Below are 14,601 nucleotides of genomic sequence, written 5' to 3'. Positions count from 1 at the left end.
ACTGGAGGTATGTGAGGGTACACTTGGTTTGATTGTTAGTGTAATCTCACCACAGCCTCCAACTCCAACTCCAGACTCTTCTTTTTGGCCCTGAGTCGAGAGATCTCTTCTTGTTCCCACTCTCTCCTTCTGCCCAGCTCCTCTTTCTTCGCTCGCTCCCACTCCTCCCTCCGTTGTCGCTCCATCTCCTGCTTTGCTGCCTAAAAGTAAAATAAAAAAAGACCCTTAGCACAGTGATCTAAATGCTTAGTGTCTCTTAACTGTCTTCTCCCACTCACCTCCTTCCTTTCCTGCTCCCTGAGCCTCTCTTCCTCTCGCTGTCTCTCCATCTCCCTCTGCCTCTCAAGTCGCCTCTCCTCCTCCAGCTTTCTCCGGTTCTCCTGCTCCCGGGCCTCTCTTTCCCTCCTTTCCTGAGCCTCCCTCTCCTCCCTCTCTCTCCTCTCCTTTTCTTTCCTCTGTTCCTCCTCCAGAGCCAGTCGTCGTTTCTCCAGTTCGGCACTGCCTCGAGCAAAGTTCTCCTTGAGCTTGTCCTCAAAGGACACTAAGAAGAGGAGGTAGAGAGTAGAGTGGGTAACAAACATAATCATAAACATAGCAAAAGATACAGTGTGCCGAACATGCCGTACCACTGCTTTTGGTCTTTTGTGCTGACTCTATCTCTGTTGTGTCTATTAAACAGGGCGTTAGGTAGGGTCCTGTTCCATTAACAAGCTCACTAGGCTTGATTCCTCCTCTGCAAAAACAGAAAAGAAATGTATGTGTTTTTTTTATTATTAAAGAAGCCATTCACTGTGTCGTTCTCTGTGTGTGTGCGCGCATTACCTGAGAGAGGGAGGTACCAGGTCTTGAGGCAGTGTCAGTGGCAAAGGGCGGCCAGTTTTAGCCATGTCCACCAGGTGCATGGCGAGAATGAACTCATCAGCTCTCAGCTGACCATCCTTATCCACATCTGCCAGGGTCCTGTGTACATGTAATGCAGAAAGTCATATAATAAAGTTTGAGGCTCACGATTTTACAGCAGGATCGTTGGCTTTCCAAGCTCTAAACACCGTCAAATTATCATCTCGTTAAGCTGTTATGGGACAAAGAAGTTAGCAAACATTTACTGTACACATCCAGTGAGCAGGCACAGAGCTTGCTCTGTGTAGAAGAATAGAACCACGATTCTATAAACCTGACAAATAAGCCCGATATCTATTTGCCTTTAGCTCTGTTTTGTGGGAAGTGTCTCACAACATTTTTGCAGCTAGATTTTCCACTATGGATCCCAGTGAGATACTGACTTTCTCCATCTGTTGTTTAGTGCTGAGCAGGCACCGCACAGAAGGTTTATTAAAGTTTTTTTAGCTGGAAACAGCTTCCTGCTATGCCAAGAAACAATGAGCTGAAAGACACTAAAATGCTCCATAGAGCACTGAGGGGAAATGCTTAGACTGGCAGTACATGGCCACTTTAGCATTACACTAATTAGTGCAGCTTAAAATAAATTCTCCAGTCATATTTTATTCTGTGTTAGTAGAGGAACATTTATACTTATTATCCACCTTGTGTATGCACTGCTATTCAGTCAAATCACCTAGGGATAGAAATGGGGTTAAGAGCTGCTCAAACTGAACAGACGGTGTCTTTAACATTAAATATTGTGACCGTTTTAATTTTACAATCTGCATTCCCATACTGCTTTTGCCTCGTATTGTGTTTCAATCTACCATTTTATTAAATAACATGTTATTTAAAAAGTTATTTCTTCTTCACTTCCACATAAAGTGATGAAATAAAATGACCGGTGTGCTCTATCTAGTAGCACCTACATGTGCTGCCTGTCTGTTGCTCAACTGGAGCTACAACTGAACTTATAAAGGTAAATACAGGCTGAAGAGTGACCCCCAGGTGGGTAAATACACACATGCATGGGTAAACATGCACTCACTGCCTTAAAACTTACCAGATGGTAGCTAGCTGGGTCTGGGTTAGGTTTGATGCCATCAGTGCATTTCTAACCTGAGGTCCTGGGAAGTAAAAATGACACCAGATATAAAAGCAGACTGAATTCTCACACCAACCAAGGTGAATGTGTTTGTGTGTGTCCGTTTGCCAAATTCTGTCAAGTGGGGTTAAGAGTACAAGAGTACATGAGTGCATGTGGGCAAAATGAAACAGCCCCCCCGAGTGTGCACTTTCAAGCTTCAACAAGACCACTGAAGAGCAGTAGAGCAGCCCAGAGAAGCTTATGTTGATGTTGGTGGTTGTGTCCCTGTGTGTGGGTGTGTATATGTGTGTGTGAGTTGCACCTGACAAGTAGCCACTCATGAGCTTATCTAGCGTGTTGAACTGCTGACGGTACTTGAGTCTGGAGGCCTGTGGGACGGCCCAATCGCTTGCGCCCATCTTGGGGGAATTACTGGCCAATGACGTGGTGGAGGAAGAATTGGAACTATGACCAGAGAAATAAAAAGGCCTGTCAGCATGCCAGGAATTCACCCAAAGGGAAATTACACAATAATAACATGAGGCCAGTTTTCCTTCTCTCCCTTGTATAGGAGTCTTGATTTAAAACCACCAATTGCTCCGTGACTCCCCAGTGTTATTCCTCAGCTCTTAATTAGCCGTAAAGGAAGCTGGTGCAAACGACCGCGTAGACAATGACTTGCTGAACCAAGGCAGCGCCGTACGCTCAGGCTATGCTAATCACCCATTCTGTTTTCATTACAAACAATGCATCTGCAAGAATAGCAAAAGGGTAGGCTGACTCGAGGATGTTCATTTAAAGAAACTGTACTTTTTTCCAGGCCTCATAGCTGGGTGGAGCACTCTAAAATAAGAGAAGAGGCTTCAGGGAGACAATGGGAGATGGAGTGTGATCCTCCCTTTGTCCAAGGGCTGTCTTTCTCTCTGTCTATGCAAATCAGTGCGTGTGTGCGCTTGTGAAAAATGTTGCAGTAAAATCACCTCGACCCATATTAAAATTTGTACAATAATGTGTCTAGAGAAAAAGATGGTGTGCCTAACGTGATATTACAGTGTGTGTTATGTAGAATTGGAAGGTAAAGGTGATCTGGGCGGCTACTGGATAAACCTGTATTTACTTTCTGGCCCTCTGGTGTCTTTGTTGACACTTGTTACATACACCTGAGGTCAGGACTTTCATTATGACCCACTGGGCCATTCAAAGCAATGAAATCAGAAACCACTCTTATCCTCATCCCAAACCACACAAAACACCACAAGAAGGCTCAAAGATATATGATACCACTGTGGTGTTTTGCAGGGAATCTGGCTGTCACCAAAACTGCACAAAACCCTCATCTCTGTTTACTCCTCATTATGTCCCACCAGTATAACTATTCCAGCTAGAGATTAAGGGCAACAAGAAGTAGCCATCTCAAATTTCCTTTCCTTCCTTTTTAGATAGGAACTGGCTGATATCAGATGAGACAATATCAGTATTTTCCGTGATAATATAGCCCACTGTCTATAACCTGGCCCTTTCTTGCCTATTTGCCTTACATTTAATAACACGAAAAGGCAACAGCAATGCTAACAGGTCTATTAGGTGTTTACCATGTTCACTGTCTTAAATCAGTCATGCTAAAATTAAGTAATTAGCATATAACATAAGAGGCAGTATCATTATTTTTGCAGTGTATTTAGGCATAAACCAGTATTAATTTTACCTAAATAAAAATAAATTAAAACATTACATGAAAGGTCACTTAAGCAACCTTAAATTGTTGAGACATTCGTTCAACACACAATGTGGCACAGGATGAAAAGTTGGATAATGACCAAATTCACCGGAGGCCACGAATTCCATGGCAACTCAATCAGTAGTTTGATCGCTGAGATAGAATAGTCTGAAGCAAAGTGGTGGAGCCACTGGTTAGTATGGATCCTAAAAATGAAAATGGTTGCTCCACAAAAACGCTATTTGAATCCTGTTATTTAACGTTTGTTACAAACAATCCACTTCCTGTTGATGCCAACTAGAAGATTTGAGTTCAAAACAACCTCCCTGTTGTCCCTGTTATCCAAGTGTTTAATCTCTGCCTGCATTCTCATCTTCAGCCCTTCCCTTTAAAAACACTGCCTCTTTGAAAGCAATGATTTCACCAGTTTTACCAGCCTAAAAAGAAAAAGAAAAAGAAACCTGCAGATATGTGGGTTTGCTTGACTCATTTAGAATTCCAAAAACTTGGAAATGACAAACTTTTACATTTATATTTCATCCAGCCCTTCAAACAGAAAAAGTGCTTTTCTATTTCTTTTTTTTTTTTCAAATGGCTACTGATTAATCTTTAAATGTGGGCCCTTATGTGTGTTGTACAATTAGCACAATTATCGGTAACACTTTAGATTACAGCCCGCGACTTACAGGGTAAGTACAGGGAACTTACTGTGTACCTCCACAGTACAGGGTTACTTAATTAAAGAATTTCATGATAGGTGTGAATACTTGGTGTAACCAGGGTAAGAGGCTGCACTTCAAATTGCAGCCCTCATTTGTTGTACCTACTGTGTAACAACAGGTAACAATGGAGTTTAGATATAGTAACTAGAGAAAAGAGGCGGTAGCACTAACCCACACCTATTATTTGATGTTTAATCATTTATCAATAAGTTGTTTAGAATACTAAAGTTCCACTGATATACAATGGTTTTCATGCACTAAATTTAAAGGCAATAAAATATATAAGTAATTGCTCTTTATTTTCTCAAAAATTAATATAATAATAAATAATAATATAATTAAACCCCTTTGTTACCTGTTGTTATATAGTACTGTAGGTACAAAAAATGAGGGCTGCAATTTAAAGTGGAGCCTTTTAGCCTGGTTACACCAAGTATTCACATTATTTTATGTAGCATGCATTTGTTAACATTCTGGGCCTCACCTGCTGGATCCAAGGTCCAGGAGAGAGTTGGCTTTTGACATACCAGTGGATGGAGAGAATGCCATAGGTGAAGAGAAGCCAGATAGAGGGTGTGCTAAAACAGTAAGAGGTAATTAAAAATTAAAAGGTTTAGTATTATTCCTCTAACTTTTTGAAAGAATAATGTATGAAATCTTTCATGTACACAGATTGTGCATGTGTATACATCCATGCTCCTCACATACTGTAGACATGCAGAGTGCAGTTGCCCTTGAATATATGTACATCTAATCTTATCTCCTCATAATTTACAGTCGCAGCACACAGATCTCCTGCAGCAAGGTTACTGGCATCTGGCTAAAAACAAAGCGATCGTGGTCGTCTGGAACCCTGTGCTATAGGAACTGTGACACTGATTTTTCTTCTTAGAAGAGAGAGAGAGATGTAACATAATAGAGAAATTTCACAATGACTCTTGTAAGACTGCTCATTTCACAGCCCAAGTTTTAACTTGAACAAACAGAGTGAGATTAAAGATAGCAGCCGAGGGACAGATGGAGATGAGAGGTGAACAAAGTAAACAGAGCAAGAAAAAGAGAAATCTAAAAGGAAAAAATATATATATTACATAGGTGCAGCCACACCTGACATCACTGAATTGTGTTTGATCTAATAAGTGCAAAAACTGCAGTAAAGACTTTGGTGACTCATCTCCTTGGTGATCAAAAGCAGCTCTCACTGCTTACTGCAACATGCACACATATGCACACATATATATGAATACTTCTATACTCAGCAAATGAAAGAGTGGATAGAAAAGGTGCCAACCTGTCCTGATAGGAAATTCATGCTACATTATTGCACCACAATAGCTCAAGAACAACTGACCCCAATAGACTAAGAATCACACACCAGGATCACAAAGCACCAGCTATTTGTAAATATACTTGTATTTAAGTTCTTCCTAAGTTGTTCTTCACTTCATATTAGTGCTTTACACAAATAGGATTGCATTTAGGAGCTTTGGAAATGTAATTACTCTGTTTCACTTATATATATATATATATATATATATATATATATATATATATATATATATATATATATATATATATATATATATATATATATATATATATATATATATATGTGTGTGTGTGTGTGTGTGTGTGTGTGTGTGTGTGTGTGTGTGTGTGTGTCTATATACACACACACACACACACACACATACATACATACATACACACACACACACACACACACACACACACACACACACACACACACACACACACTTATGCTGATAAAATCATTTTTAAAAGTCATATGTCACTTTGCTCTTCACTCTAAACAGGTCATATGTTACCAAGGTAATCAAAGCTGGCCACTGGTTACCTAGTTACATCATATGAGGCAGATTTGCAAATAAAGATGTAAGCAAAGAAAATGTATAAATACATTTCTTCCAAGACTTGTTTTAAAGGCTAGCTGTATCTTTGTAGCCAGCCTTATGCCACAGCAGTAGTTTTTGTGGCTTGTGCATCAATTGCCATTCAGCATAGATATGAAGCACACTCTTCTTATCTATGCTAATGACAGCTCCCCCCCCTTATAATGAACACTATGTTCTCCTCTTTTGCATTCACAGTGAGCAGTGTCAGAGAAATGTCCCTGTTACAAACATAACCCCCATTTTCAAGTCGAGTTTGAATGATCATTTCTGTCAAAGGCTTAAATTCACTAATCATCACCGTCCAGTATCTGCCTTTAATGGTTCTATTACCGAACCAACCTGCTTTGTTGTGAACAAGGGGTGATGCGAGGAGGCTGAGATTGCCATTGGCCAGTCCAGAGTTTCCCAGGCTGCTGATAAGTGGCAGAGTCATTGTCGCTGGCACCAAGGGTTGCACAGAGGGCATGGGTGGGTTAGCTTGGAAGGGTGTTAGGATGGGCATGGCAGGCATGGATGAAAAACCAATTGACAAGTTTGGCATAGAACCCATTCCTAAAGGGGGGGAAATCACAGGGGAACATGTTGAATTAAATAGATGAACATGAAAATTTAAAAAAATGGGTTAAGTTCACTTTTAGAGGGAAAACCTTAAAATTACTGCAACTCATCTGAGTTTGTAAAAAAAAGTGTTATTCCTGTCAATTAAGGACTTGCTGCTTTTTATTCTTTGAAAGTTACAATAATTTTAATAATTAATAACTCCTCATCTGGATCAGTTTCTTTTCCTTTCACACTGACAAAATACCACTTGAGAGATATTAAGTTATAAGGGAGTGAGTGAAAAAGAAGCATTTTTAAAAATGTAATGTGCTTTTACCAAAACGTGCTGATGACGGGAGGGTTGAAGCAGAATTGGAGACAGGAGGCTGCTTCATGATCATTGGCAAGGCAGAGGGTAAATTCCGCCCCTGAAGCTTGAGTTTAATGAGCTTCATAGCGATGGAGAACTCCAGTCTGTCCATCTTCCCATCGCTTTCCATGTCAGCGAGGTTCCTACCGGATGGGAGGAGAGCACGAGCTGTGGTATTAAAACTATTTGTTTATAGCCGAGAGTGCGTTCCAAGCATTTCTTTTTCTTTGTCAAGACAATAAGAAAAGCTGAGAGTTACACAGAGGACAAAACTCTGGAGGGATTAAATTCCAATAGTGTTGTTCAAAAACACACACACGTGCACACACTCACACACATACACTTTCTTAGACACAGTTTAGTAGGTGGGGCAGGCTGTGAAGGAAGTGAGTGTTCAACAGGAAGTTCAAAGCAGGCTGAGAGCACCAAACTAGCTCTGACCAAACACCAATGTTGAACTGACTGACCCAGTTGTTTCAGTTAAGAAAACAAACAAAAAAAAAGCCTAATTAAGGATGAAGATTTACTCAAGCTGTTTGCTATTTACCAGATCTCAGCCAGGACAGACGGTGGTAGGCCAGACTGGAGGAAGAATTTCCTGGCTTGTTCTCCTGCAGATGGACACTGAGATGGGTCACTAGTGACAATGCAAGATTTTATAAACAAGTATTTAGCCTGTTTGTTATCACTACAGCCTACCTGAGACATAGCCCAGGACAGGGCAGAGGCTGTCGAACTGTTTGTCGTGTTTCCCCCTCTCCTCTGGAGTGATGGCCCACACACTGGCTCCACCTGGGCAAAACCAAGAGTCAATCTTGGGATTTAACGTGCTTTAAATTCAGAGAGCACTTTGTTCCTAAAGTGTCCTAAATATGTTGACAGGCTTTGCAATACATAGCGTTAATACAAAATGTCAACAGACGTTATTAGTAAGACTATGTAGGACGACTCCAATACAAAAAGGTTCTATCACAATACCAGCTCCATTTTCCCCTACAATTTAAAAAATGTAACAATATTATTGGTGAAGAAATGAAAAAAATGATAGAAAATCATAAACCATAATGTGTTCGTCATTCAACAGGCACAAATTCAGCAACATATTTAAAGTCCTCAAAGCAAAAATGCTAATACTAAATATACAGTGTCTTCTTTCCCTCACCACCCAAAAAGTCTGCATAAATTCCATCACAAATGAGCTCTTCTCCTATGATGAAACTACCCTTAACAAATTCCCAACAATGATTAATGTATAAAAATGTACAGTCAGCTATTTTTTTTTTCCACTCTGCTTCACTCTCCACTGCATATCTCAAGGTAAGGAATTAAATATGAAGTCAAGTAGGCTGCATGATGTGGTATGAAACTCTTCTTACTCAATCACATGAAATGTCCTTGATAGAGTGGGATGAAAGATTATCATTGGAGCTCATAATCATTTAAAAATTTATGAATTTATGAAATTAATCAAATCATAACATCACTGGCGCATATTAAAAGTATATTTCTTGATTTCCTTCATTGCTTTTCCATATATTTAAAGTCTAAGAAACTGACCGTGTGGAAACGATCCGGATCCATTCATGTGTCAATAGCTGAATGACAGAGGTATAGATAAGGTGTCAAAGACAGATGATGAGCTCCAACAGTGGAGAAAGACGATAAGAGCAGGGCAGAGTAAATTCACACTGGAAAAGCTGAGTGGTGAGTAAACAGTAAACTGCATTCAGGCCGTAGAAACAGGAAGGCTGATGTGAGAAACACCTAATGCTCTAAAGTGAATACTGAAGTGTTGGGACAACAGAACCAAACCCTTTATGAAACTGCTTCTTAGTCAGCTCATCTTTCACCATTCAACAACAACAGACACGGCTCCCTGATGCCAATGTAGCGGTTACCATAGTGAGCACAGTAATACAAACCTTTAAAAATGCTGACACAGATTTTGTGTGAGTCTGTCAAATTATCAAAGTTATCTCATAGTAGACTAATCGCTGCTTATGCACCGTACTGTAAAAAATGTGCAATTTGTACGATAAAATGCACGAGGAAACACTATTTTCACAAAAAATTGACTGGAGGCCACAGTTTGCCATATAAATAATTGTGTGTGCAGTCCACAAAAAGATGATATCAACATATTGATTCAACTAGTTCTGTTTATGCATATTGAAGTTAAAGGAACGGACACTTGATGGAAAAGAATTGGTCTTTAGTTTTATTGTTATATGACATATGCAAATAACACCAACATGCAAAGTGTGAATGAACAATTAGTGATGGGCAACAATAGCACACTTACACTGTTCCCATATTTAAACATGTTGGCAACAAAGGATGCCATTCACAGGAAGCTATCTAAACTTTTCATCTCAACCTGAACCACAGTACAATTATCAGAGCAGAGTATGACGGAGAAATCGCTCTTCTTGTAAAATCTTCCACTAGACAGGACAAAAACAACATTGTTGTAGGTGGGTATTGATATAATTTGTGACAAATTTCTTAAAGCTGTTATGGGTGTATGCCTGTATAGACCTGGTATCAAGGCGGTAATTTCTTCACCAGCTTCAGGAAATACCTTGCTGCCCATGAGGGAAGTTCCTCCCCAACACTAACCCAAACACCCCGCCGGTTCTTGTTGACTGCACACAGACATATGACGTACACATCTTTCAGGAATGACACAGTGGACTGCTGAGTTGCATGCATGTAGATTTAAAGAGACAACGCTTCAAATTCTCCTAAAACGTATGAGTGGATGCAATCCGAAACTGCAAGATGCTTGCTAAGAGCTGAGAAATGTTTGTTTGTAAGTGAGCTGGTTTCAATATCTAAACAAACTGACTCTGTACTAAACCACCACGGCAGCACCTGTTCAGGTACGTGCTTTCTGCCTGAAAAAGCCAATGTTCACAGGTTGCAGCGCCTGACCTACTTTTGGCAGTGTCAGCAAAACGCAGCTATAAAAAAGGAGAAAGTAATTAATCTCATGCAGACATGTGAGTATTCTTCAGCCTTTTTGTTGGCCTTGACAGAGCTCATTTAGAAGCTATTGTAAATGAGAAAGAGATGCAATATTTAGCACAGTGCCACTGGGACATGTGACTAGCATGGCCACATCCACAGGCCTGTCAGTGTTTAGTGTGTGGATCAGTGACTAGTCTGAATAAGTGGGACACTGTTAAGCTTCTTACGCAAAAATGGCAAAATCCATAGGAGTCTTCTGTGGCATGACACTGAAAACCTACTGTCACCCAGATATAAAGAAGGCAAATTATGAGTTTTTCAGCAAATAAAAGTGAATCGTGTTATGTCTCTGAGTTACTGGCCCACAAACTTGAGGCCTTGAAGTTTTGAGATTAAACAGTCAATTTGCCTTTTAGTGGTTTTGGTAGTGACCTTGTTGATAGTTTGGGCCACGCTAATGTTCCAACAGTGAATATAAAAACTAAAGCCAAGAGACAAGTAGCTTAGCTTTCCACAAAGACTGCTGGCTGGGGGAATCACCATCACCAACACCTTAGAAGCTCACTTTTTAAATGAATGATATTCTGTGGGCAGCACGGTGGTGAAGTGGTTAGAACTTCACCCTCTCAGCTAGAAGGTCCCAGGGTCAAATCCCCTGCCAGCCATTCAGTGTGGAGATTGCATCTACTTCCTGTCCTTGTGTGGGTTTCCTCCGGGTACTCAGTTTTCCTCCCGCAGTCCAAAGACATGCATGTTAGGTGTGAATATGAGTTTGAATTATTTTCTGTCTGTGTGTCTATCTGTTTTGGTCCCGCATCTCACCTAGTGACAGATGGGATAGGCTCTACCCCCCCCCCCCCAACTACACTAAACAGGAAAAGTGGTTACAGATAACAAATGGATGATGTTGTGTGTGTTTAATGTGAATGAAAATTAAAGTGTAAGAACAAGAAGTTGATTTTTAAAGCAATGTATGCCCATTAATTTTGAGCCAGGTACAGTGACTTCCTGAAGTCACAGAGAGGTTGACAGGGAAGAGAAGAATCTGTCTTTTATATTTACAAGATACAGCATTCTAATTAGTGGATGCTTTTTTCAACATTTTGGCAGAGCTGACCTGTTTGTTACGTTTTATGCTAAGCTAAGCACTTTAGTATACCGTCTGTTGTCTTTTTGCAGACTGCCAGCATTCTTGTTTCGTGTCTTTTTTTGATCAGCATCAGTGATTTGTCAACACTGCAAGTCAGATTTTTAATAAAATAAAAACACTGAACCCAGTAGGTGCCTGTGCCTACACACTGTGTGCCCAGACGTAGCTGGACTACAAAAATAAGAGCAACCTTCAACACAGCTTCTTAAACAACACCCTAGAATAAGAACCCTCAGCGAATATTCACAATATATATATATATATATATATATATATATATATATATATATATATCTCAATTGTTCTCATCCAGTAGCTTTCAGAGCAACATCGCCTGGGCAGAATTTAAGCGTGCCGCACTTCAGCTGTGACACAAGAAGCCTCTGCTTTGTGAGGTTTTACTTTCTATTGTCAGTTGGTGTGCTGTTGTCTAGGTGCTGCACAGTGCATCAGAGACGCTCAAGTCAAACCTCCGGACACCCAGCACCAGTCTTCTGGGAGGGAAAACCACATCACTGCTTTCATTAACATTTACACATCAAAGACTTCACCTGAGGAGGACAAGTTGATCTTTCAGATAGCTACAGTGGATCAGCAGTGTCTGCACGCTGCAGCATTTCACCCCACACATACTCTGTTTCTCTGGGAGTGCTGAATACTGTCCGCTGCTTTTGCAAATTCAAAGACTAATGACTTTAAAATTGCCTCATTGCTGATTCACTGTGTTAATGAGAGTGCAATATCACAGAGCGCTCTGCCTTCCATGGTGTACATTTCCATGAAGAAACTCATCACACACTGATGTTGTTTCTGAATTGGTTTGTGCCACTGTCTCTGCTGACTGAGATTACAGTGGAGAGTGGAGTAGTGGGGGTTTAGCAGTTTGTTAAACTGCACAATTAGTCATGTAGACAAGTTGCAGCCGACACACATGAAAAAATACACACCTTCTCTAAAGCATTTCTCATGGAGGCCTATGAGAAGCTGCAACTACTGTTGTGTGATCAGAGGTTAGAGACAAGAGGATTAGCACACAGAAACACACACACACACAAACACACACACACACACGTGAGCAATTTTGGCCCATAACAATGACAACACATAACCTTTAAGACTGAGAAACAGAAGCAGTCCCCAACACAACAAACTTCATATTAGCTCACAATTTGCATAAAATTAATTTAAGTCATTATCTAATATTCCTTCAAGCTCTCATTGGTAGAGTTTTTTTTTTATAAACAAAACAAAAGCTTTTCTCCTTTTTCGAAAAATCTCATGGAATCATAGAAGGACTCAGCTAAAGTCTGGTCCTTCAATCCATCTCAAGATCAATTAAAACAATCTCCGGTCTTCTCCTCACAACAGTACACAGCTTACAGTTGAGGCAAACAAACGCACACAAAACAAAAGTTCAACCATCAAAACATCATCCTAAAACACATCCTGCTTATTGGTCATAACTGTCCCTCTTGATGTGCTTTTTTAAAATCCATTTATTGTATTGTATTTATTGTAAGTTAATTTTCCACCCTGTTCACTCCCTCTGAAGTCCATATTTGTCTCACTGGACAAACACACATGAGAGAACACACACAAGACAAAAACGAAGTGTTCTTACCATTCATGGCTGCAGGTGGAGAGGCGCAGGCAGAGAGGGAAGTCCTCTACTCAGCTGGCTAGCTCTCAGACATCTGCAGAGAAAGAGAGAGAGAGAGAGAGAGAGAGAGAGACAGAGAGAGAGAGAAAGAGAGGTGAGTGTGAGTGTGAGTGTGATTGTGATTTTGTGTGTGTGTCACTGAGCAAGTGAAGGATGCGAGAAGGGGACGGAAAAGATGTAAATGTATGCAAGAGCAACACACACAAAAAAATCTCATCTTTCTGATAACAATGCAAGTAAACCACAGTAGCTACACAGTGGCTACAATGGTGAGGGACGAAAGAGCGAGGTAGGGACATGGGAGGGGAACTAAAGAGGGGAGAGGGAGACAAAAATTACACAGAGTGAAAAAAGAGAGGATGGGGAGAACAGAAGGAAGAGTAAGGAAATAAACAATACCAAAAGCAGACGTAGGCAAGAGGAGGAGAGACAGTTTAGGGATGGAAAGGAGGGAGAAATGATAGTGGTCTGAAAGGAAAGCAGCATTTATCCTTGTCTGCTCCCAAGTCACACATGGCAGCTCAAGCAAGCAGGTTATTTTATATCTTAGTGTACTTTATACGCAGGCACCATCCAATGTGGTTTCATGTTTTATTAGGAACATAAATATTTAACTTGTTAGAAATATAAATATTTGTTTTATTAGCAATGGAAACATTTGTCAAGTGTGTGTATATATATATATTTTTTTTATAAAAATATTTTAATATTTTTAATTAAAAGAAAAAAAATATATATATATATATATATATATATATATATATATATGGTCTTATTCCTTCCTTCAAGCTTGGGTCCTCTAACAGAACACTGGGAGTTTAGGGTCCTGTGCAGTATCTGTTCCTAGGACTGCACACTTCTGGGCGTAGGTGTTCTTCCCATTCAGCTGACTTCTCTGGACTTGCCTTACTCTTTGTAGGTAATTAGTAGTAGCTGCTTTCCTCGTGGCAGCTTCATGGTTACCGTTTGCCTGTCGGATCCCAAGGTACTTGTAGCTATCCTCAACATCTGCTATCTTGACTTCTGGTTTATAATCCCCCCAGTTCTGGCTTTTTCCCTCTCCATGTTAGCATCCAACATCACTTATCCAGTCTGAATTACATTCCGATGTCCTAGCTTTACATCCTGGTGGTATGGATCAGTGAGTCGATGTCTCGTTAACTCCTGGCATACAGTTTGATGTCATCCATTCCGTAGTTGATCTCCGTAACCATTTTTGGTGAAGCTCTGGCTGAGGGGATTCAGGCCTATGCAGAACAGCAGCAGGGACAGAGCAACTCCTTGGTATATGCTGCACTTGATGTTGACTTGTGAAATTGCCTTGAAGTTGGCCTCTAGGGTTGTTTTCCATTTCCTCATTGAGTTCTGAATGAAGGCTCTTAGAGTCCTGTTGATCTTGTATAGTTCCCAGCATTCCAGGATCCATGTGTGAGTCATTGAGTCATAGGCTTTCTTGTAGTCAATCCAGGCAGTGCACAGGTTGCTATGTCTGGTCTTGCAGTCTCAAGTGTCTGCTTAATCTACCTGTAGCTGGTGCTTTGCTCTTCTGGTGTTACTAATGAATCCTTTCTGGGATCTGCTCCTATA

General features: G+C 40.4%; 1 protein-coding gene across 16 annotated transcripts in view; it reads right to left on the bottom strand.

The window, feature by feature from the left end:
* The window catches only part of itsn2a (intersectin 2a), a 35,911-nt gene that overhangs the window by 16,194 nt on the left and 5,116 nt on the right, over positions 1-14,601 (bottom strand). For 8 of the 16 annotated variants that reach the window (XM_067481019.1, XM_067481024.1, XM_067481023.1 and 5 more), the window contains 12 exons: positions 12,976-13,048; positions 7,934-8,026; positions 7,782-7,845; positions 7,202-7,377; positions 6,664-6,876; positions 4,893-4,986; positions 2,292-2,434; positions 1,946-2,009; positions 823-960; positions 627-733; positions 279-541; positions 51-200 (listed from right to left, as the gene is read on the bottom strand). In XM_067481019.1, the coding sequence (XP_067337120.1) occupies positions 51-200; positions 279-541; positions 627-733; positions 823-960; positions 1,946-2,009; positions 2,292-2,434; positions 4,893-4,986; positions 6,664-6,876; positions 7,202-7,377; positions 7,782-7,845; positions 7,934-8,026; positions 12,976-12,982 (1,512 nt within the window). In that variant the 5' untranslated portion in view covers positions 12,983-13,048. The remainder of the gene's footprint in view (positions 1-50; positions 201-278; positions 542-626; positions 734-822; positions 961-1,945; positions 2,010-2,291; positions 2,435-4,892; positions 4,987-6,663; positions 6,877-7,201; positions 7,378-7,781; positions 7,846-7,933; positions 8,027-12,975; positions 13,049-14,601) is intronic. The other 8 variants (XM_067481031.1, XM_067481032.1, XM_067481033.1 and 5 more) reach the window with 4 other exon arrangements.

Source organism: Channa argus, chromosome 17 (assembly GCF_033026475.1).
Source record: "Channa argus isolate prfri chromosome 17, Channa argus male v1.0, whole genome shotgun sequence".
Lineage (NCBI taxonomy): Eukaryota > Metazoa > Chordata > Actinopteri > Anabantiformes > Channidae > Channa > Channa argus.
Note: the sequence above shows the minus strand (reverse complement) of the source record. Positions and strands in the feature narration are given on the sequence as shown.